We start from the raw sequence: 23,396 nt of genomic DNA on the forward strand, positions 1-23,396 counted from the left end.
AGCTCCACATAATATCAAACGGTGAAAATCTTCCAGAGATCTCCATCTCAACACCAGCACCCAGCTTCACTCAACGACCAGCAAGCTACAGTGCTGGCCACCCGATGCCAAACAACTAGCAAGACAGGAACACAACGCCACCCATTAGCAGAGAGGCTGCCTAAAATCATAAAAAGTCCACAGACACCCCAAAACACACCACCAGATGTGGACCTGCCCACCAGAAAGACAAGATCCAGCCTCATCCACCAGAACACAGGCACTAGTCACCTCCACCTGGAAGCCTACACAACCCACTAAACCAACCTTAGCCACTGGGGACAGACACCAAAAACAACGGGAACTACGAACCTGCAGCCTGCAAAAAGGAGACCCCAAACACAGTAACATAAGCAAAATGAGAAGACAGAAAAACACACAGCAGGAGAAGGAGCAAGATAAAAACCCACCAGACCTAACAAATGAAGAGGTAATAGGCAGTCTACCTGAAAAAGAATTCAGAATAATGATGGTAAAGATGATCCAAGATTCTATTTCCAAGATCCAAAGTCTTGGAAATAGAATAGACAAAATGCAAGAAACAGTTAACAAGGACCTAGAAGAACTAAAGATGAATCAAGCATCGATTAAAAACACAATAAATGAAATAAAAATACTCTAGATGGGATCAATAGCAGAATAACTGAGGCAGAAGAACGGATAAGTGAGGTGGAAGATAAAATAGTGGAAATAACTGATGCAGAGCAAAATAAAAAAGAATGAAAAGAACAGAGGACAGTCTCAGAGACCTCTGGGACAACATTAAACGCACCAACATTCGAATTATAGGGGTTCCAGAAGAAGAAGAGAAAAAGAAAGGGACTGAGAAAATATTTGAAGAGATTATAGTTGAAAACTTCCCTAATATGGGAAAGGAAATAGTTAATCAAGTCCAGGAGGCACAGAGAGTCCCATACAGAATAAATCCAAGGAGAAATACGCCAAGACACATATTAATCAAACTGTTAAAAATTAAACACAAAGAAAGGATATTAAAAGCAGCAAGGGGGCCTCCCTGGTGGCGCAGTGGTTGAGAGTCCGCCTGCCGATGCAGGGGATACGGGTTCGTGCCCCGGTCTGGGAGGATCCCATATGCCGCGGAGCGGCTGGGCCCGTGAGCCATGGCCGCTGGGCCTGCGCATCCGGAGCCTGTGCTCCGCAACGGGGGAGGCCACAACAGTGAGAGGCCCGCATACCGCAAAAAGAAAAAAAAAAAAAAAAAAAAAGCAGCAAGGCAAAAACAACAAATAACACACAAGGGAATCCCCATCAGGATAACAGCTGATCTCTCAGCAGAAACTCTACAAGCCAGAAGGGAGTGGCAGGACATAATTAAAGTGTCCTTTAATGAAGGAGAAAAACCTACAACCAAGATTACTCTACCCAGCAAGGATCTCATTCAGATTTGATGGATAAATTAAAACATTTACAGACAAGCAAAAGCTGAGAGAGTTCAGCACCACCAAACCAGCTTTACAACAAATGCTAAAGGAACTTCTCTAGGCAAGAAACACAACAGAAGGAAAAGACCTACAATAACGAACCCAAAGCAATTAAGGAAATGGGAATAGGAACATACATATCGATAATTACCTTAAATGTAAATGACTAAATGCTCCCAGCAAAAGACACAGACTGGCTGAATGGATACAAAAACAAGACCCATATACATGCTGTCTACAAGAGACCCACTTCCGACCTAGAGACACATACAGACTGAAAGTAAGGGGATGGAAAAAGATATTTCATGCAAATGGAAACCAAAAGAAAGCTGGAGTAGCAATTCTCATATCAGACAAAATAGACTTTAAAATAAAGACTATTACAGGAGACAAAGAAGGACACTACATAATGATCAAGGGATCGATCCAAGAAGAAGATATAACAATTGTAAATATTTATGCACCCAACATAGGAGCACCTCAATACATAAGGCAAATACTAACAGCCATAAAAGGAGAAATCGACAGTAACACAATCATAGTAGGGGACTTTAACACCCCACTTTCACCAATGGACAGATCATCCAAAATGAAAATAAATAAGGAAACACAAGCTTTAAATGATACATTAAACAAGATGGACTTAGTTGATATTTATAGGACATTCCATCCAAAAACAACAGAATACACATTTTTCTCAAGTGCTCATGGAACATTCTCCAGGATAGATCATATCTTGGGTCCCAAATCAATCCTTGGTAAATTTAAGAAAATTGAAATTGTATCAAGTATCTTTTCTGACCACAATGCTATGAGACTAGATATCAATTACAGGAAAAGAGCTGTAAAAAATACAAACACATGGAGGCTAAACAATACACTACTTAATAACGAAGTGATCACTGAAGAAATCAAAAAGGAAATTAAAAAATACCTAGAAACAAATGACAATGGAGACACGACAACCGAAAACCTATGGGATTCAGCAAAAGCAGTTCTAAGAGGGAAGTTTACAGCAATACAATCCTACCTTAAGAAACAGGAAACATCTCGAATAAACAACCTAACCTTGCACCTAAAGCAATTAGAGAAAGAAGAACAAAAACATCCCAAAGTTAGCGGAAGGAAAGAAATCATAAAAATCAGATCAGAAATAAATGAAAAAGAAATGAAGGAAATGATAGCAAAGATCAATAAAACTAAAAGCTGGTTGTTTGAGAAGATAAACAAAATTGATAAACCATTAGCCAGATTCATCAAGAAAAAAAGGGAGAAGACTCAAATCAATAGAATTAGAAATGAAAAAGGAGAAGTAACAACTGACACTGCAGAAATACAAAAGATCATGAGAGATTACTACAAGCAACTCTATGCCAATAAAATGGACAACCTGGAAGAAATGGACAAATTCTTAGAAATGCACAACCTGCCAAGACTGAATCAGGAAGAAATAGAAAATATGAACAGACCAATCACAAGCACTGAAATTGAAACTGTGATAAAAAATCTTCCAACAAACAAAAGCCCAGGACCAGATGGCTTCACAGGCGAATTCTATCAAGCATTTAGAGAAGAGCTAACACCTATCCTTCTCAAACTCTTCCAAAATATAGCAGAGGGAGGAACACTCCCAAACTCATTCTACGAGGCCACCATCACCTTGATACCAAAACCAGACAAGGATGTCACAAAGAAAGAAAACTACAGGCCAATATCACTAATGAACATAGATGCAAAAATCCTCAACAAAATACTAGCAAACAGAATCCAACAGCACAGTAAAAGGATCATACACCATGATCAAGTGGGGTTTATTCCAGGAATGCAAGGATTCTTCAATATATGCAAATCAATCAACGTGATACACCATATTAACAAATTGAAGGAGAAAAACCATATGATCATCTCAATAGATGCAGAGAAAGCTTTCGACAAAATTCAACACCCATTTATGATAAAAACCCTGCAGAAAGTAGGCATAAAGGGAACTTTCCTCAACATAATAAAGGCCATATATGACAAACCCACAGCCAGCATCGTCCTTAATGGTGAAAAACTGAAACCATTTCCACTAAGATCAGGAACAAGACAAGGTCGCCCACTCTCACCACTCTTATTCAACATAGTTTTGGAAGTTTTAGCCACAGCAATCAGAGAAGAAAAGGAAATAAAAGGAATCCAAATCGGAAAAGAAGAAGGAAAGCTGTCACTGTTTGCAGATGACATGATACTATACATAGAGAATCCTAAAGATGCTACCAGAAAACTACTAGAGCTAATCAATGAATTTGGTAAAGTTGCAGGATACAAAATTAATGCACAGAAATCTCTGGCATTCCTATATACTAATGATGAAAAATCTGAAAGTGAAATCAAGGAAACACTCCCATTTACCATTGCAACAAAAAGAATAAAATATCTAGGAATAAACCTACCTAAGGAGACAAAAGACCTGTATGCAGAAAATTATAAGACACTGATGAAAGAAATTAAAGATGATACAAATAGATGGAGAGATGTACCATGCTCTTGGATTGGAAGAATCAACATTGTGAAAATGACTCTACTACCCAAAGCAATCTACAGATTCAATGCAATCCCTATCAAACTACCACTGGCATTTTTCACAGAACTAGAACAAAAAATTTCACAATTTGTATGGAAACACAAAAGACCCCGATAGCCCAAGCAATCTTGAGAACGAAAAATGGAGCTGAAGGAATCAGGCTCCCTGACTTCAGACTATACTACAAAGCTACAGTAATCAAGACAGTATGGTACTGGCACAAAAACAGAAAGATAGATCAATGGAACAGGATAGAAAGCCCAGAGATAAACCCACGGACATATGGTCACCTTATCTTTGATAAAGGAGGCAGGAATGTACAGTGGAGAAAGGACAGTCTCTTCAATAAGTGGTACTGGGAAAACTGGACAGGGACATGTAAAAGTATGAGATTAGATCACTCCCTAACACCATACACAAAAGTAAGCTCAAAATGGATTAAAGACCTAAATGTAAGGCCAGACACTATCAAACTCTTAGAGGAAAACATAGGCAGAACACTCTATGACATAAATCACAGCAAGATCCTTTTTGACCCACCTCCTAGAGAAATGGAAATAAAGACAAAAATAAACACATGGGACCTAATGAACTTTAAAAGCTTTTGCACAGCAAAGGAAACCATAAACAAGACCAAAAGACAACCCTCAGAATGGGAGAAAATATTTGCAAATGAAGCAACAGACAAAGGATTAATCTCCAAAATTTATAAGCAGCTCATGCAGCTCAATAACAAAAAAACAAACAACCCAATCCAAAAATGGGCAGAAGACCTAAATAGACATTTCTCCACAGAAGAAATACAGACTGCCCACAAACACATGAAAGCATGCTCAACATCTTTACTCATTAGAGAAATGCAAACCAAACTACAGTGAGATATCATCTCACACCAGTCAGAATGGCCATCATCAAAAAATCTAGAAACAATAAATGCTGGAGAGGGTGTGGAAAAAAGGGAACACTCTTGCACTTCTGGTGGGAATGTGAATTGGTACAGCCACTATGGAGAACAGTATGGAGGTTCCTTAAAAAACTACAAATAGAACTACCATATGACCCAGCAATCCCACTACTGGGCATATACCCTGAGAAAACCATAATTCAAAAAGAGTCATGTACCAAAATATTCATAGCAGCCCTATTTACAATAGCCCAGAGATGGAAACAACCTAAGTGTCCATCATCGGATGAATGGATAAAGAAGATGTGGCACATATATACAATGGAATATTACTCAGCCATAGAAAGAAATGAAATTGAGCTATTTGTAATGAGGTGGATGGGCCTAGAGTCTGTCATACAGAGTGAAGTAAGTCAGAAAGAGAAAGACAAATACTGTATGCTGACACATATATATGGAATTTAAGAAAAAAAATGTCATGAAGAACATAGGGGTAAGACAGGAATAAAGACACAGACCTACTAGAGAATGGACTTGAGGATATGGGGAGGGGGAAGGGTAAGCTGTGACAAAGCGGAAGAGCGGCATGGACATATATACACTACCAAACGTAAGGTAGATAGCTAGTGGGAAGCAGCCGCATAGCACAGGGAGATCAGCTCGGTGCTTTGTGACCGCCTGGAGGGGTGGGATAGGGAGGGTGGGAGGGAGACGCAAAAGGGAGGGGATATGGGAACATATGTATATGTATAACTGATTAAATTTGTTATAAAAAAAAACAGTAAATTGAGATGGGACAAGTTGGGAGTGGGAACAGAAGGAGGATGCTGGGGAGAACGGGGTCCAATCCCAGCCCTGACCTAGTTATGTTAAAACCTCTATAAGCCTTGGTGTCTTCCTTAGGTGAGGCTAGAAAAACCTACAGATATGACAGGGTTTTGGAAAGGATAAAATAGAGTAATATATGTAAAGTGCCTGATAGAATCAGTGTTCAGCACATGTTTATTCCCCTCTCCTCCTACCTTTATTAATTATAGCTGGGACACAAAGTAATCTAAAGCCTGGAGGCCAGCCACTCTCATTCTTTGTAAATCTTAACTACTTAAGAGGAAAATGTAGTTTCCCTGAGCTTTTAAGGGTCTATTTACATACAGTTGGCCTACTTGTAAAAATGACCTATTCTTTAAAACAAGCCTCTAAATGGTAGCAAAGTTTTCTTAAACTTTTTTGAATCCGCTAGGTGTAGTTTCTGTGCTTCCTAAGGAAGAACCTATAAAGGTGGCTCTCTTTTCCGTTAGTCCAGATTTACAGGAGGTTTGCTCTAAGTGCACATTTGCAGAACCATTTCTGATGTATGTGAGTTTCCTCCCCCAAAGGAGCTGCTTCGTTGACCATTTGTTGTCTTTGGTGCTATGGACATGCTTTTTGTTTGTTTGTTTGTCATAAGCTTAATTTATTCCACTTAGAGTCTTCTTCTTTATTCTGAGATAATGCCCCCACCTACTGCTTTTGCTTTTTAAAGGTACCTGGTTCACTGTAGCTATGGACACTCTTTAAACCTACCCTTGTTACTCAGAGGTCACAAGGCTGAGCTCAGCTTGATGCATTAGTACTTGAACTTTTAAGAAAATGTGAGTGTTGGCTTTGCTGGTTTTTTTTTTTTTTTTTTTTGACTTTTAACCATCATGCCTCCTGGTCTACAGCAGCTTTGTTCAGCCAGAAAATGTTTATCTTCATCGAGCCATCTCTTTCCCTGACTGAAGACATAGGCTTGAAGACTGGCCAGTTCAAGGCAAAAGTCTTGGTTGGAGATGTGGTTTCACTCTTGATCAGTCATGTGACCTTAGGCAATGTGCTTAATGTCTCAGCGCTGGTTTCTTCTTCTGGACAATGAGGAATGTAGTGGAGAATCTTCCTGGAGATTTTGAGCAGTAAAAACAGGGCTTAGCAGGAAGCCAAGTAAGAATCAGTGGTCAGAAACTGGTAGCTATAATTGCTCTAGCCAAGTGTTCTACATTTACATTGCCTGCTGAGGAGAATCATTCGGGGAGCATCTAAAAAAATGCTTATACCTGAACTCCACCCAGGATCAACTAAATGTGAATTTCGAGGGGTGAGACCCAGGTGTCAGTGGGGTTTTTTTTATTATTATTCCTTAGGTGATAGTGATGTTCCATGAGGGTTGAGAATCTCTGGCTCTAGCTCCCTGTAGTGAACGTTTTTGATGTTTCAGAGAAGGATGATCCCATTTAACCTCCACAGCAACACTTTAGGGTAACTAGAGTTATTAGCCCCATTTTACAGTTGAGGAAACTGAGGCTAAGGGAGGTTAAAAAAACAGCAAGTGAGAGGTGGTACTCAGATGTGGGGCCAAGCAGTCCAACTCCAGAGCCATGTTCTTAATTACCATGCTGCATTTCATTGTCACGAATAGCGCCTCTAGTGAAACTCATCAGTGGAAATTAAGATCCACAAAGTGGGGTCATCCAGTGGTCTCTGGCTCTCTCCATACCTTCAGCTTACCGACCTCCTGCTCTCCGTGTGTTCGGAACTTCCCGGCAGCCTCATGTCAGATAACGAACTGCGGTTATTCAGAAGTCCCCTGCTATTTCCACTGATTTTTATTAAATGCAGCTTGTGGCTCTGACTCAAGAATGTGCAAGCCGATTTAGATTATGTTTTGCATTGAGTTTATTAAGATAAAAAATATTTCCTGAGATAGTGAGTCAGAAATATTTATGGTGAAGTGTGCTGAAAGTGAATGCAGGTTGATAGCATGAACAGAATGTTCTCTCAAAGTCAAATGCGATGACCTAACCATGTTTGGCAGCCTTCCTTTATGTTTAGCTAAGCATTTTATTTCATGTCGGGAACCTCCTCCCTCTTCTGAATAGGATCGGTCCTGAAGGGGACTAGGATTCGGCATGTGCCTCTTTGATACTGAGATGCAGGCCCTGAGCCTAATTGTGACTGGCTCCCTGGCTGACTGGCTGGGTTGCCATAGTGAAGGACTGTTCAACTTTTTATATCCGGGTTTCTCTCACCTGTCAGAATGGCAATATAACTCTTGGCCCCGCCTCCCTCCCTGGGGGGGAAGGGGAGGGCGCTTTGAAAATTAAGTAATAAATGTTGGGAGGGATTTGTGAATGTGACGTCTTGTCAAATGGGTAAGTAATAAATGGGGTGTCTCCAAAGCTCATTTGCCTGAAATACACTTGAGGCTTCCATTTACTTAATCAACCAGCATTTATTAAATGCCTACGAAGTTCACCATATAACACATGGAGTGCTGGGGGGACTACGAAAAGGAGGAAATAGAGTCTCAATTCCCAGAGAGCTCATAAACTAACTTCTTTTTTCTCGCAGTTCACTTTTTAAGTTGATTAAGCGTCAGGATTAACAATGCCTGTGGTGTATTTATCTTTTTTTTTTTTTTTTTTTGCGGTACGCGGGCCTCTCACTGCCGTGGCCTCTCCCGTTGCGGAGCGCAGGCTCAGCAGCCATGGCTCACGGGCCCAGACGCTCCGCGGCATGTGGGATCTTCCCGGACCAGGGCACGAACCCGTGTCCCCTGCATCGGCAGGTGGACTCCCAACCACTTGCGCCACCAGGGAAGCCCCCCGCCCCCTGGTGTTTTTAAAAAGCTCCTTCTCCATGATGACTTCCACTTACATCATAAGAAACTGGTAGTGATTAGTTGTTCTCAGTACCAGTGGGTATTGTCTTGTGCTGGATGGACTCATAAAAAGGGCAACAATGTTTCCTATTACAATTGTAATAGGAAACAATGAAAGACTAAAGTGTGGGTCTACTGGGAAATGGTGCATTGGCTAATATTACAGTCTCTTGTGTCGAAAGGTCTGGGTTTGGGTCCTGGCTCTGCCACTTTCTAACTGCATGACTTTGGGCAATTACTTAACCTCTCTGTGTCTCATTTCCTTATCTCTGAAAAAAGGGTAAGAATAGTATCTACCTCAGGATTGTTTTCAAGATTAAATAAGTTAATGTGTACAAGGTGCTTAGAATGGTGCCTGGAACCTTGTAAATGCTGAGAAAAATGTTAGCTATGATCATCACTTTCTGTGGGTAATGGAGGAAATGGTGGTACTGAAAGAATCCTGGCATTTTCTTTTCATACATTTTAAAAAGCATAAATATCTTTTTTTTTATTCAGAGTCCCAAACTTTTTCCCAGATCTCCCAAAATCACTGAGGATTGCCCCCAAATCCCAAGTTGCTTATTCAGAAATAGAAAACAGACCATGCAAGCCTAGCTTATGGTATTCAGGGCTTGAGCTAAATCATTTTGTTCTGAGAACCTCACACTGGTCCAAGACCCATAGGGGTGGCAGAGGGCAGCTGTGGAGTGTGATGGAAAGAGGATTGAGCTTGGAGTCCAAATCCTGGCTTTAGCTTTTATTAGTTGGGACAGGTCTAGGATAGGTCTTTAAGGTCTCTGAACTGCAGTTTACCCATCCTGATTGTGTAAAAGCAATGGTAGGTAAAAATTCTGGGGCCTTAGCATGAGTCAAAACAATGGTAACAAACTGTACTAAACTGTACTAGAAGTTACTGTATTCTCCACCACCACACACTTACAGTTTAGAAAAAAAAAAAGCCAAAATTGTGAATCACTGTATTGTACACCTGTAACTTATATAACGTTGTTCATCAACTATACTTCAATTTAAAAAAAAGAAAAGCCAATTGCACTTAAGAATATCTTTGATGGGGCTTCCCTGGTGGTGCAGTAGTTAAGAGTCCGCTTGCTGATGCAGGGGACACGGATTCGTGCCCCGGTCCAGGAGGATCCCACATGCCGCGGAGCGGCTGGGCCCGTGAGCCATGGCCGCTGAGCCTGCGCGTCCGGAGCCTGTGCTCCGCAACAGGAGAGGCCACAACAGTGAGAGGCCCGTGTACCGCAAAAAAAAAAAAAAAGAAAAAAAAAAAGAATATCTTTGATGAAGCAGCAAAAATTATTAACTAAATCTTGACCCATGAGGTACATGTCTTTTTTAATATTTTGTATGGCAAAATGGGAAGTATACATAAGCAGTCGTGCTGACTGGTAAAACACTATGGTTGTCACAAAGAAAAGCATTTTATTACTTGAAAGAATGATTGACAATCAAACTATGGTTAGTTATTCTTGAAACTAAACAAAACGAGCCTGACACTTGAAGGAAACAGGAGATAATATTAGTTGCCAATAATAAAATTTGAGCTTTCCAGCAAAAATTTAAAATTTGGAAAAATTTTAGCCACCACCAAGAGCTTGCAGTTTCCCAATCTTTACTAATGAGATAGATGGTGATACTAATGAATGTGATTTTTCTATATTACATGATTAAATGTGTTCATATCTGGAAGAACTATGTAACTCAGTGAACCAGTGTTTTCTAAATGAACAGGGCATGGTGTTAAAAAGATCATACGTGGATAAAAGATCTGTTCAACGTTCAAGATAAATCAATCCATTTTAATATAACAGATTATGAAAAATTCACTGGTATGGTTTCAGATTTCACATTACAACTATTCTTTAAGAAACCACCATTTGTCTGCTGGAGAGGGTGTGGAGAAAAGGGAACCCTCCTGCACTGTTGATGGGAATGTATTGGAGCAGCCGCTATGGAAAACAGTGTGGAGGTTCCTTAAAAAACAAAAACTAGAGTTACCATATGATCCAGCAATCCCACTCCTGGGCCTATATCCGGAAAAGATACATGCACCCCAATGTTCATAGCAGCACTGTTTACAATAGCCAAGACGTGGAAGCAACCTAAATATCCACTGACAGATGATGGATAAAGATGTGGAATATATGTACAATGGAATATTACTCAGCCATAAAAAAGAACGAAATAATGCCATCTGCAGCAACATGGATGAACCTAGAGATTATCATTCTAAGTGAAGTAAATAAGACAGAAAAAGATAAATATCATATGATGTCACTTATATGTGGAATCTAAAAAAATGATACAAATGAACTTATTTACAAAACAGAAATAGACTCACAGACATAGAAAACAAACTTATGGTTACCAAAAGGGAAGGGGGGGAGGGATAAATTAGGAGTTTGGGATTAACATATACACACTACTGTATATAAAATAAACAGCAAGGACTTACTGTATAACACAGCATACTATATTCAGTATTTTGTAGTAACCTATAATGGAAAAAACTGAAAAAGAATATATATATATATATGTGTATATATATATATATATATATATACATATATATATATATATAACTGAATCACTTTGCTGTACACCTGAAACATTGTAAATCAACTATACCTCAATTTTAAAGTGTCAAAAAAAAAGAAACTACCGTTTGTCAAATTTGGGTTTAGTATCCAAGAATACTATCCTAAATTATCTGAGAAGGCTATAAAAATACCCCTCTCTTTTCCAACTGTATGAAGCCAGATTTTCTTCGTATACTTCAACCAAAACAACATATCTCAAAAGATTGAATGCAGAAAGAGGAGAGTCCAGCTGTCTGCTCTTAAGCAAAATGATAGATCAATAACAATAGAAAACAATGCCACTCTTCTCACTATTCGCATGTGTATCAGGGGGTGCAGAGGGGAATATAGTTATTTTTCATGACAATATTTGTTAACAAGTAATGAGGTTATCTTTATTTTCAAATAAATTAGTAAACAAATTTTTTAAAATTTTCTCTTGGGGGTCCTCAATATTTTAAAGAGTGTATGGGGGTTCTGAAACCAAGGGGTTTGAGAACTTCTGTCCTGGAACAAGGACTCTGGAGCCAAAATAATTTTTTAAAGATTTTTTTTTTTTAAGAATTACTGTTTTTTAAATTAATTAATTAAGTAATTAAAATTTATTTTTGGCTGCATTAGGTTTTCGTTGCTGCACACGGGCTTTCTTTTAGCTGCGTTGAGCAGGGGCTACTCTTCGTTGCGGTGCACGGGCTTCTCATTGAGGTGGCTTCTCTTGTTGCGGAGCACGGGCTCTAGGAGTGTGGGCTTCAGTAGTTGTGGCATGTGGACTCAGTAGTTGTGGCACACGGGCTCTAGAGCACACGCTCAGTAGTTGTGGTGCACGGGCTTAGTTGCTCCACAGCACGTGGGATCTTCCCAGACCAGGGCTCGAAACCATGTCCCCTGTGTTGGCAGATGGATTCTTAACCACTGTGCCACCAGGGAAGCCCTGAAGACTTTCTTTTAGAGAAGTTTTAGGTTCACAGCAAAATTGAAGGGAAGATACAGAGATTTTTTTGTATACACCCTGCCCCTTCACATGCATAATCTCTCCCGTTATCAACATTCCCCACCAGAGTCATACATCTGTTAAAACTGGTGAAATTACATTGACACATCATAATCACCCAAAGTTCATAGTTTACATTATAGCTCACTCTTGTGTTGTACGTTCCATGGATTTAGACAAATGTGTAATGACATGTATCCACCATTATAGTATCAGAGAGAGTATTTTCACTGCCCTAAAAATCCTCTGTGCTCTGCCCATTCATTCTCCCCCACCCCCCCCAGTCTCTGGTAACCATTGATATTTCTACTGTCTAAAGTTTTACCTTTTCCAGAATGTCCTATAATTGGAATCATGCCATATGTAGCCTTTTAAGATTGGCTTCTTTCACTTACTAATATGTATTTATGCTTCCTTTATGTGTTTTCATGGCTTGATAGCTCATTTCCTTTTAGCACTGAATAATATTCCATAGTCTAGATGTACTAGAGTTTATCCATTTACCTACTGAAGGACAGCTTGTTTGCTTCCAGCTTTTGGCAACTGTGAATAAAGCTACAAACATCCACGTGCAGGGTTTTGTGTGGACATGTTTTCAACTACTTTGGGTAAATACCAAGGAGTGAGATTGCTGGTTTATATGGTAAGAGTATTTTTATTTTTGTAAGAAACTGCCAAACTATCTTCCAAAGTAGCTGTAACATTTTGCATTCCCACCAGCAATGAGAGAGTTCCTGTTGCTCCATGTCTTCATCAGCATTTGGTAATGTCAATGTTCTGGATTTTGATTATTCTAATGGGTGTTTAGTGTAACTCATTGTTTCAATTTGCATTTCCCTGATGACATATGATGTGGAACATCTTTTCATATGTCTATTTGCCATTTTTCTTCTTTGGTGAGGTATCTGTTAAAGTATTGGCCCATTTTTTATTGGGGTTGCTTTCTTATGGTTGGGTTTTAAGAGTTCTTTGTATATTTTGGTACTTTATCAGATGTGTCTTTTGCAAATGTTTTCTCCCAGTCTGTGGCTTGTCTTCTTGTTCTGTTGATATTGTCTTTTGCAGAACAGCATTTTTAATTTTAATAAAGTCCAGTTTATCATTTATTTATTTCATAGATCATGTCTTTGTTGTCATATCTAAAAAGTCATTTCCATACCCAAGATCATCTGGGTTTTCTCCTATGTTATCTTCCAGGAATTGTGTAATTTTGCATCTTATGTTTAGGTCCGTGATCCATTTTGAGTTAATTTTTGTGGAGGGTGTAAGGGCTGTGTCTAGATTCATTTTTGCATGTGGATGTACAGTTGTTTCAGCACTATTTGTTGAAAAGACTGTCTTTGCTCCTTTGTGGTGACTTTGCTTCTTTGTCAAAGATCAGTTGATTATATATAGGTAGTCAACTGGACTCTATTTCTGGGCTGTCTATTCTCTTTCATGGGTCTATTTGTCTATTCTTTCACCAGTATCACACTGTCTTGATTACTGTAGCTTTATAGCAAGTTTTGAAGTTGGGTAGTGTCAGTCCTCCAGCTTTGTTCTTCTCCTTCAGTATTATGTTGGCTATTCTGGGTCTTTTGCCTCTCATATAAACTTTAGAATCAGTTTGTGTCAATATCCACAAAATAACTTGCTGGGATTTAGACTGAAATCTAAATCAATCTAAATCTGAATCAATAATTGTTTTGTCTCACTTCTACTTACTATGTGATCTCGGATGGCTTTTTTACCATCCCTGTGCCTTAGATATCTATGTATAAAATGAGGACAATAATAATGGTTTGTAACAACACCTGCCATAGTAATAAGTACCCTTTAGATGTTAGCTATTATCATCATTATATTGTATCATCATCATTGTCATTGTCACCATCATCATTAGTATTAGTACCACCACTGGGAGACATAGTTCATTCAGAGACACAGAGCTAGAGGTGGAGTCAACAGAATTGGAATTTTTTCTCTCTCCAGCCAGATTATATCCCACCTCCCACTCACCAGTCTGCCATCTCAACATTTGTGGTCCACAAAAGCAGGGAAAGAAGGATGAGAAATCTTCCACAGCTCAAGCACACATTGTCAGAGGTATTGAATCAAGCCACTGAAAAAAATATTGTTAAAAAACAAAATTCAAGTGAACAAATTTTTAAAATCTTATTGGTTTTATTCAACAATTCATGAATCAGGCAGCAGCCCATGTAGCAGATAGAAAGGAGTTCTGAAGAGCTGTACAAAATGAAAGACTTTTATAGGCAGAAAGGGGCAGAACAGGGTTGTTCCTAGCAAAGAGTAGATTGTTTGTGGCAAGGTCACTTTCAGGGCACAGCAGGGGTCTATCAGGCAGATCACCTCACTAGTGCTGACTAGGTAATTCCAGATTGATTGGTTTAAGAGTCCATTCCTGGGAGAGGTTGAAAGAGTAATTAAGTTAGGTATTAAGTATTGGTTTGGTGATGTGGACTTAGCACAAGTGACTCCGCTTGGGGCCTTTTTTAACAGTATGAATAGCCAGGTTTACATGTACAGGCCAAAATGCTTTTTCTGGCATTCAGACTCAGTCAGTACCTGCTGTCTGCTGTCGACTGAAAAAACTGCACAACCTAAAATCTGATGATTGTTTTATTTGGTAGACTTACTGAAGACTTAAGCCCGGGATACAGCCTCTTAGTAGCTCTCAGGGACAGTTTCAAAGAGGTATGGGAGGAGCCAGGATATATAAGAGCTTTACCAAAAAAAAAAAAAAAAAAAGAAAAGCCCCAAAAAACCAAATGAACAACAACAACAACAAAACCAGGTAGTCGGAACCTCAAAAGATTACTGCTAATTAAAGAAAAACCAGATATCTCAAGTTAATGAATTTAGTGCTTTTCTGTAGGGGAAGATGCAAGAGCCTGGACTTAATGAAATTATCCCTTTGCTATGCAGCTTAACTATCTAGGGCCAGTAATCTCTTTTTTTTCTCCATCCTGAATCCCTTCAGAGTGTACCACTGGGGTTGGGGGGGGGGTGGATAGAGGGAATTCAGCTGTAGTGGCTGACGGCTCAATGACCGCAACATCTTGTTTACTGATATGGCAGGTGGCATTCTTAGTCCACACTGCCATCCAGTGCTTCTGTAGCTGAGGCCCATATGGAAACTTACACTATTTCAGGAGGTGCAGACCGCACAGGCCCATGTAATAGATCATGACTCCAAATCCCAGGGAGGCAAAGTGACTGCCTGACACTTGCAGCTAGGTAGTGGCAAACTGGTATCAGGTCCAGTTTACAGATTTCCTCTGCCCTGGGCTGCTTCGCTAGGATGTCCAGGTGTTCTCTGAAAGAAATGACTAGTCCATAACCTGCAATGGTCACGCCAAGTGCTGGGTGTAGAACAGAGAGTGGGTCCCCTAGTGTGGCCCATGAGGCTGCTCCAGGAGGATCCAGATAGTTCTGGGAAGAGAATGGATCACGGCCAGAGGCTTGTTAACAACAAGGCTGATAGCAATGATTCAGACATGCGTTTTTATTTTATTTTATTCCAGTCACAAAATGCTTTCGTGTTGTTTAGGCCAAATGTGTTTCTGATGCTTCCAGTCTTTGCCAAACTGAGGACCAGATCGTTTGCTTGTTTTACTTATTAAGTGAGCAGCTACAGATGGCAAATAAATTGAACATTATTCTTTATCACTAAAAAGTTAGAACCAAATTCCCTGTGTTTATGGCAAGGCTCCTTTGTTCAGTAGACACAAAGATTTGTTTACATTTCCTTTGGTCTCCCTGGAAGCATACTGCTTGAGCCAGCTATTACACTGATTTCAAGATGCCCTGTAACCCTTGTTTTTGTTTTAGGTAGATATGATATAGAACTTCACGGACAAATTAACTACTCTCTCCTGCAGTGTGTTAGTTCTGTGATCTTGGGCAGGTGGCCTCATCCCTCAGATCTGTTCTGTAAAGTCAGGACTGGACATGGCCAGGAAACCAATCAGTTCAATGGATAATCATTCCCCATTTTTAGCCATAAGTTATTTGTGAGAAAAAGAAAATTAAAAAATAGCTAATATAATAGCAGAAACTTTCATATGCTGTTTGCTCTGTGCCAGACCCTATTCAAAGTACTTTCCATGTATTAATTAATATAATCCTCACAGTAGCCCTATGAGGAAGATATAATTATTGTACTAATTTCACAGGTAACAAAATTTGAGACACAGAGAGGTTAAATAACTTGCCCAAGGTCACGCAGCTGATAAGTAGCAGAACCAGGATGCAAATTCAGACATTCTAGCTTCAGAGTTTGTGAGGGTTGATTTCATCTGGTGGATCAACCCGTACTAATTTGTTTTCAATAAATTTAAGTACACCTTCAGAGAATATTTGAAATACTCCACCCAGTTACAGAACTCTCTGTCTCTGGGCTAATTTATGTTCCTAGAAGAAAAAATTTGAAGAACTGTGTGTCTGTGATTGTAGTATCATGCAAAGTAACTGGGGTTTGGAGGCAAAAGAAACAGTTTAAAGTTCCAGCTCATCCTTTTATATTTTATGCTATGAGGGCTTGGCCAAAAAGCTTGCTGGGATTTCAGTAGCAACTTCCTATGGGGGAAGAACCAAAGAAATAAAGTAGAATTGACTTTTGTTTTCTTGACTAAAACTCAACAGTCTTGTTAACCCCTGAGATGCACACCTAGACACTGTCGTCCTGGCCTCTGGGGAGTGTGGTTGATGTTGGCTGGCTTTGATATTTAAAGAAGGTAGAAATCTGGGAGAGGGAGCCAGGCTGTGGGAGTACCTGGGTGATGGTACCTCTTGCCACTGTGGAGACCCCTCTGAAACCGTGCAACTCAGATTGGGACTCGAACCCAGCCTAAACGCATATTGGGACTCGAACCCACGCACCAGGACTCGAACCCGGCCAAACCCAGGTTGGGACTTGAAACCCACAGTCTTTTAATTGAGATCACACACCTGGTGCCAGGACTTAATGAAGCTCAGGTTTTTGATGTCTTGTCGCAGAAAGACTTCAGTGAGAGACAAAGTGATAGGTGAGAAGTGGATTTATTTAGAGAGAAAGAGACTTCACAGACAGAGTGTGGGCCATCTCAGAAGGTGAGAGGACCCGATACATGGGGCGGTTAGTTTTTATGGGCTGGGTAATTTCATATGCTATTGAGTGGGAGGATTATTCCAACTATTTTCGGGGAAGGGGCAGGGATTTCCAGGAATTGGGCCACTGCCCATTTTTTGGCCTTTTATGGTTAGCCTCAGAACTGTCATGGCACTGGTGGGTGTGTCATTTAGATGCTAATATATTACAATGAGTGTATAATGAGGCTCAAGATCCACTGGAAGTCGAATCTTCTGCCATCTTGGACCTAGTTGTTTCTAACCAGTTTTTGTCATGTCCTATGGCTATGTCATTCTTTTAAAGGTTGTGCCCTGCCCCCTTCCCTCCTGTTTCACCTCCAACTCAAAGCTGGACCCCTGCTACAGAAAGGACAGGAAACAGGATGTAGTCTCAAGGAGAAGGGCCTATCAGAGGATATCAGGTCAGTGAGGTACCTGGCTTCTGGAGGGAAACCAGCCAGAACACATAGCTAAAGGTTAGACCCATTAACCAGACAGTCCTGGCTGGAGTTAGGGGAAGATCACAGCCCTGTGGGTGTGTGGATATGTGTAAACCCCAGCTCTTCCTTAAGGAAGAAGTTTGAATTCTATCTCCACTCCTCAGTGTGACTCAGGCTACCAAAGCAATCTGATGGGGTGGAAAGAGCTAGGTTTTGGAGCCAGAGGGAGCTGAACCAGCCCTTGGCTCAGCTGTGTGGCCTTTGACAAGTCACTTAACCTCTCTGATCCTAGGTCTCCTCATTGTTGAGCAGCGATGACAATTCCTCCTCCCTTGTGGGGTTATTGGGCAGGTAAATACTAAAGTAAAGCCCCTGGCATATGGCAGGACTTAGAGTCTGTCTGTTCTTACTACTGTACTAACCAGCTTGGCTCAGTTGAACTTTGTTTAGGTGCTTGGCTGGGCCTGAGGACACGAAGTCGTTAGTGCTAGAAGCTTTGGGCACAATGTACATCTTACTGTGTGACCACAGGGCAAGTCAGCTAATCTCTGAGACATCTCCTCTGCACCTGGGCATCATGATACTTCCTGTGCCTTTCCTACCTCACGGGGTTATTAGAGGATAACAGGAGACAGAGTAAAAGGCATTACACAGAAGTTGTTATTATTATAAAAATAATAGAACACATTAATACTTTTGAGTGCTTACTTTTCGCCATATACTAGTTTAAATGCTTCCCATGCCTTGCCTGATTTAATTTTAATCCTCTCACAGTTTTGCCAGGTAGAGGGGGTGGAGCAGGGATTCACTACTAAGGATCTTGGGGGTACTTTCTGGGATATTGATGATGTTCTGTTGTTCTATATCTTGATAGGGGCATTGGTTACATGGGTACATGCATTTGTCAAGACTCGTGGGGCTGTGTAATTAAGACTGATACATTTCATAGAATATAAATTATATCTCAATTAAAAATTGAATGCATAGAATAATATATTGTAATGTGTTGCGGTTGACATGAGTAACATTATGGAAATAATTTCATTGCCTCACCACTTTGTCTGCCAGCAACCTGGCCTCCATAACCTTTATTATATCATCACTGACAGGAAGATTTTCAGCATCCTTCCCAATCTTGGGCCATGTGGATATAAATATATTGCTCCTACTTTTCCAGTTTTTCATACTTTCTCTCTTATCAAAAGTGGACAAACTGGTAGGATCTTTGCCAGAATGCTAAGAGGGATGTCATTTCGGGATGAGTTAAATTTTACTTCTTTTTCTTTTTCACTGTATTGTTTGAGTTTGTAACAAGGAGCATGTATTTTTTTTTATACTCTGAAACACAAAAGCTCATCTTATCTTGGCCGAGAAAGTACATTTATCCATGGGTACCACATAGTCATTTGAAAACTTTGGGTTTTATACCATGGTTAGTAACAAATTTCCTTCCAAGCAGCAGACTCTATGGGTGATTGTTTAGTAGTCACAGGGTCTCGGTAAAGGGATGATTTCAACCATCCCTTATCTGTCTCCACCATGCTGCTCCTGTTCAGTCTCTCTGTGGTCTGGGTCACACAGAGTGAGCTTGGGTTGCTTGGAGGCACTCTCCAGCAGTCTGCCCCTCTCACCCGCCTGCTTCTCCCTCTGCAGAGTCTTACCTGACCCTCGATGAACCGATGAATAATATCACCACGTCCCTGGGGCAGACAGCAGAACTGCACTGCAAAGTCTCTGGGAATCCGCCTCCCACTATCCGCTGGTTCAAAAATGATGCACCTGTGGTACAGGAGCCCCGGAGGATCTCCTTTCGGGCAACCAACTATGGCTCTCGGCTGCGGATTAGAAACCTCGACACCACAGACACGGGCTACTTCCAGTGCGTGGCGACGAACGGCAAGAAGGTGGTTTCTACCACTGGAGTCTTGTTTGTCAAGTTCGGTAAGCAGCTTCCTAGCAGGGATGGCCTTTTGCCCTTTGGATGGCCTTTCGGATGGCCTTTGGCCTCCACGGGGGTGAGGAGGTACTGGGTGTGCCCAGCAACACAGAAGCTGGTCCTCTTGTACCCATTTTAGAAATAAGTAAACCAAGGCCCAGCAGTTAAGTACTGTGCTCAGGGTCACCCAGCCAGTAAACTGCAGAGCAGGAGCAGAGTCCAGATAGGTCTGACCTCAGCCCCAATTCTAAGTCATCACATCAGTGAACTCTTCTCAGCAAGAATGTTCCTTGTCCAGAGAAGTTGGGAAGATTTCCAGCACGCAGGCCTCTTTTCTGTCCAGCTGCCATCAAAGACCCCTGCCTGCTGTTGCAATCAATGTCCTCATGCTCATTCAGCCTCCCACTGAAACTCACTGCATCTCGTGAGGATGCCTACTCTGACTCATTTTTTAGCCCTTGTCTTAGCATTTTTCAGGCTCTGAACTGTGGGATATAGACACAGTCTCACTGGTATGTTTTTTCATAGAGGTGGTTGGGGGAGCTGGAGTAAAATAATAAATTCCAGAAAAATAAATATTACTTAGGGGTGGCTGAGAACTTTAGTCTGTAATGGTTTGACTGTCCTGATGTTCACCCTCCAATAACCCAGACTGACTGTTTCTTTTGTTTTTCTTTCATTTCTTCAGGCCCTCCTCCCACTGCAAGTCCAGGGTCCTCGTAAGTACTTATATCTTCTTTCTTGTCTTTTTTAAGCGCTTCTCCAGAGTTGCTAGGGCAAAGGCAATGTTGTCCTCTGCTTAGGTCAAAACACTGTGTTTCCAGATTTCATTCCATTTTGCCCTGCCCTCATTCCATGTTGCTTTTTCTTTGATATGAAGATTCATAGGAGACCAGCACTGGCAGTAATCTCAAGCATGGTAATGTTGATTCTGAGCAATCAAAGCAAAAAACCTACTTACATGTACTATTTTAAAATTAAGCTAACATTTAGTTACAATGGATTTGGTAAAATCAACCCAAAAAAATGAAACAGTGCTGGCTTAGGAACCTATACTCTAGTCTTTGCTTAAAAGGATCTGTTCTCCGTTTCTGCAAACATTTCTGATGCCTTAGTTATTGAACAGGTCATCTGTTGGGTGATCACTTTATTTTTATTCCCTTTTAAAAACTCAGGCAGAAGTTCTGACTCACCTAGGAGAAGAAAGCCCTGTGTCTGGATGAGAGTTCCATGGAAGTTTGATTCATTTTGAGTCCCTTATTAATAGAGTCTCAAGATCCAGTTTCTTTAACTGATGCTATTGTTGATAACATTTTTCCTTTTCTGGCTAAGGGAATCCCTTCTTTCATTGTAGGATCATTCACTTGGGATGTTTTTCTTTATGTATAATTTTTATTTGGGGGGGAGACCCATTTATTAAAACCCTTGCTCTGCAAGAAAATATATTCCATATTTTGTAGATTTCTGAAGTAAAACTTGCCGGGTTCTGCCATGAGAGCATCAAAATGCCTGGCCTTGACTAAACCAATGGCAAGTACAACCGCCGCTTCATTTGCTCTAATCCTCTCTGTGCCTCTTAATTACAGTGTGGGACATTTTAATATATTTGTGTGTTCCTGGAGGCCCAGTAGCCCACAATGCCATTAATAAAACAGGTAATGGGTAAAAATAAACATTGGCTTTCAGCCACACTGTTCTGCTATTTCATCAGCCAATTAAAGGCAACTGTTAAAGAGTCTTTAAAATCACCCAAGTGCTAACTGCCTTCTACTTGCTCAGGTAGAAAATGCTGATTCATCTTAAAACAGATCAGAAGTGTGGTCACTGTGCCTTGCATTTCTTTCTCTTTTTAAAAAAATAAATTTATTTATTTATTTATTTATTTATTTATTTTTGGCTGTGTTGGGTCTTCGTTGCTGTGCGCGGGCTTTCTTTTTAGTTGTGGCGAGCGGGGGCTACTCTTAGTTGCGGTGCACAGTCCTCTCATTACGGTGGCTTATCTTGTTGCGGAGCACAGGCTCTAGTTTCGCGGGCTTCAGTAGTCGTGGCACGTAGGCTCAGTAGTTGTGGCTCGTGGGCTCTAGAGTGGAAACTCCGTAGTCGTGGCACAAGGGCCCAGTTTCTCCGCGGCATGTGGGATCTTCCCGGACCAGGGCACGCACCCGTGTCCCCTGCATTGGCAGGCAGACTCCTAACCACTGCTCCACCAGGGAAGCCCTGCCTTGCATTTCTTAAAGTTAATATATATATATATATATTTTTTTTTTTTTTTTTTGATGAACTCACTTATTGGTTGATATGTGGAATCCTTTTGAAGTCTTATTTAAGCAAAGATGAAAACTTTTGTTACTGGCTGTAAAAATGCTTCCCACTCTGGTACCTTATTTGTTCCTGTTAATCTGAGTTTCAAACGTTGTTGATAATCTGTATCCTAGGTTGATTAATGTGGTTCACTAGTCTGCCTTTGCTATTAAGCACTGGGCTGTTGACTTTCTACCTGCTGTATGTGCATCAGCCTTCCTTTTTTTAGTATCAAAATTATTTTTAAACCCGTTTATGTCCTTACTTGAAGTTTTCATTCTTTGCTGCTACCGTTCTGATGAACCCAGTCTGTCTTTCATGGTTTTTAATTTCATACAAAGATAGTATTCTGCTTTTCTGAGCTGCTATCTATGGAAAGGGTATTGAAGTTCCTTAAGGATGCTCAACCATAGCAAAAAAGTATCCTTTGATGTCAGGCACTCTGTTTTATGTTAGCTGTCCATTTATCCATCATGTTAATCGGCAATAGCATGAAATGTACAGTTGCCATGTTTGCTTTGAGGGAGCTGCAAAAAATATACAATCAAAGTTGGAAATCCTACAGGGCCTTCTGCAGCTCAATCTTTATCCTCAGTTTGGCATTTTGATACCCTTTTCTCTCATTCCCTTAGAAACTGGCGATGTATCCTGCTTTTTTCTCCTTTCTCAGCTGCCACCACTTACCCTATCTCTAAGAGTTCCTTTCTTCCTAAGACTTACCCCCATATGGAATGCTAGTTCCCTTCTCTATCCTCATAGCCCTCAACAAGCAGCCAAACCTCCCTACACAGGGACAGGCAGGATGTAAAAAAATAATAGCCATGGGCAATATCACCGCCTTGAGGAGTGCTCTGAAGGCCTTTTGTCAAACTGCACAGTCCTTTCCCAATGCAGGAGTGAAGTGCAGTTATAAGATTACTCTGTTTACTTGAAGGTGGCACCGCAAGAGTTACTGCAAGGAAACCAAATGCAAGTTCATGATGCACCCTGACATTGGGAACAGTGACATATATTAGGTGTATGAAACCTGGTGAGAGCTGAGTGCCCACTGAGGCCACAGGGCTATATACCCCTGGACTGGGATGGGCTTGTAGGGCCCTGGGGACTAGGACCCAGGAAGGCAAAGCATGTGAGGCACTCACCACTCCCTCTAGGGACTGCATCAGGTCCTCACATGAAGCTTCCAGGATGGCATTTCAGTTTGTAGTAGGAGCAAGTTAGAGCTGTTGGTTTGGCTTCTGTTCATAGCTGCAGGCTAGCTTTCTTCTGTCATTGCTGGGTCCTGCCCCCCTCTAACAATTATCGGACCTGGGGCATGAGCGCAAGTGGAGGCCCACATACCACACACCTACATATTGAAGTGTTGTAAATCAAGCTAGCAAACTGCTCAGTGAAATATGTTCTGCCCTC

General features: G+C 40.8%; 1 protein-coding gene across 5 annotated transcripts in view; it reads left to right on the top strand.

Moving 5' to 3' along the window:
* Window positions 1-23,396, top strand: part of ROR1 (receptor tyrosine kinase like orphan receptor 1) — a gene marked incomplete at its 5' end in the record, with an annotated part of 425,624 nt that overhangs the window by 274,418 nt on the left and 127,810 nt on the right. For all 5 annotated transcript variants that reach the window (XM_082613671.1, XM_082613673.1, XM_082613672.1 and 2 more), the window contains 2 exons: window positions 19,403-19,690; window positions 20,374-20,404. In XM_082613671.1, the coding sequence (XP_082469797.1) occupies window positions 19,403-19,690; window positions 20,374-20,404 (319 nt within the window). The remainder of the gene's footprint in view (window positions 1-19,402; window positions 19,691-20,373; window positions 20,405-23,396) is intronic.

This window comes from Mesoplodon mirus (assembly GCF_964341445.2).
Source record: "Mesoplodon mirus genome assembly, chromosome: 3".
In the NCBI taxonomy this organism is placed as follows: domain Eukaryota; kingdom Metazoa; phylum Chordata; class Mammalia; order Artiodactyla; family Ziphiidae; genus Mesoplodon; species Mesoplodon mirus.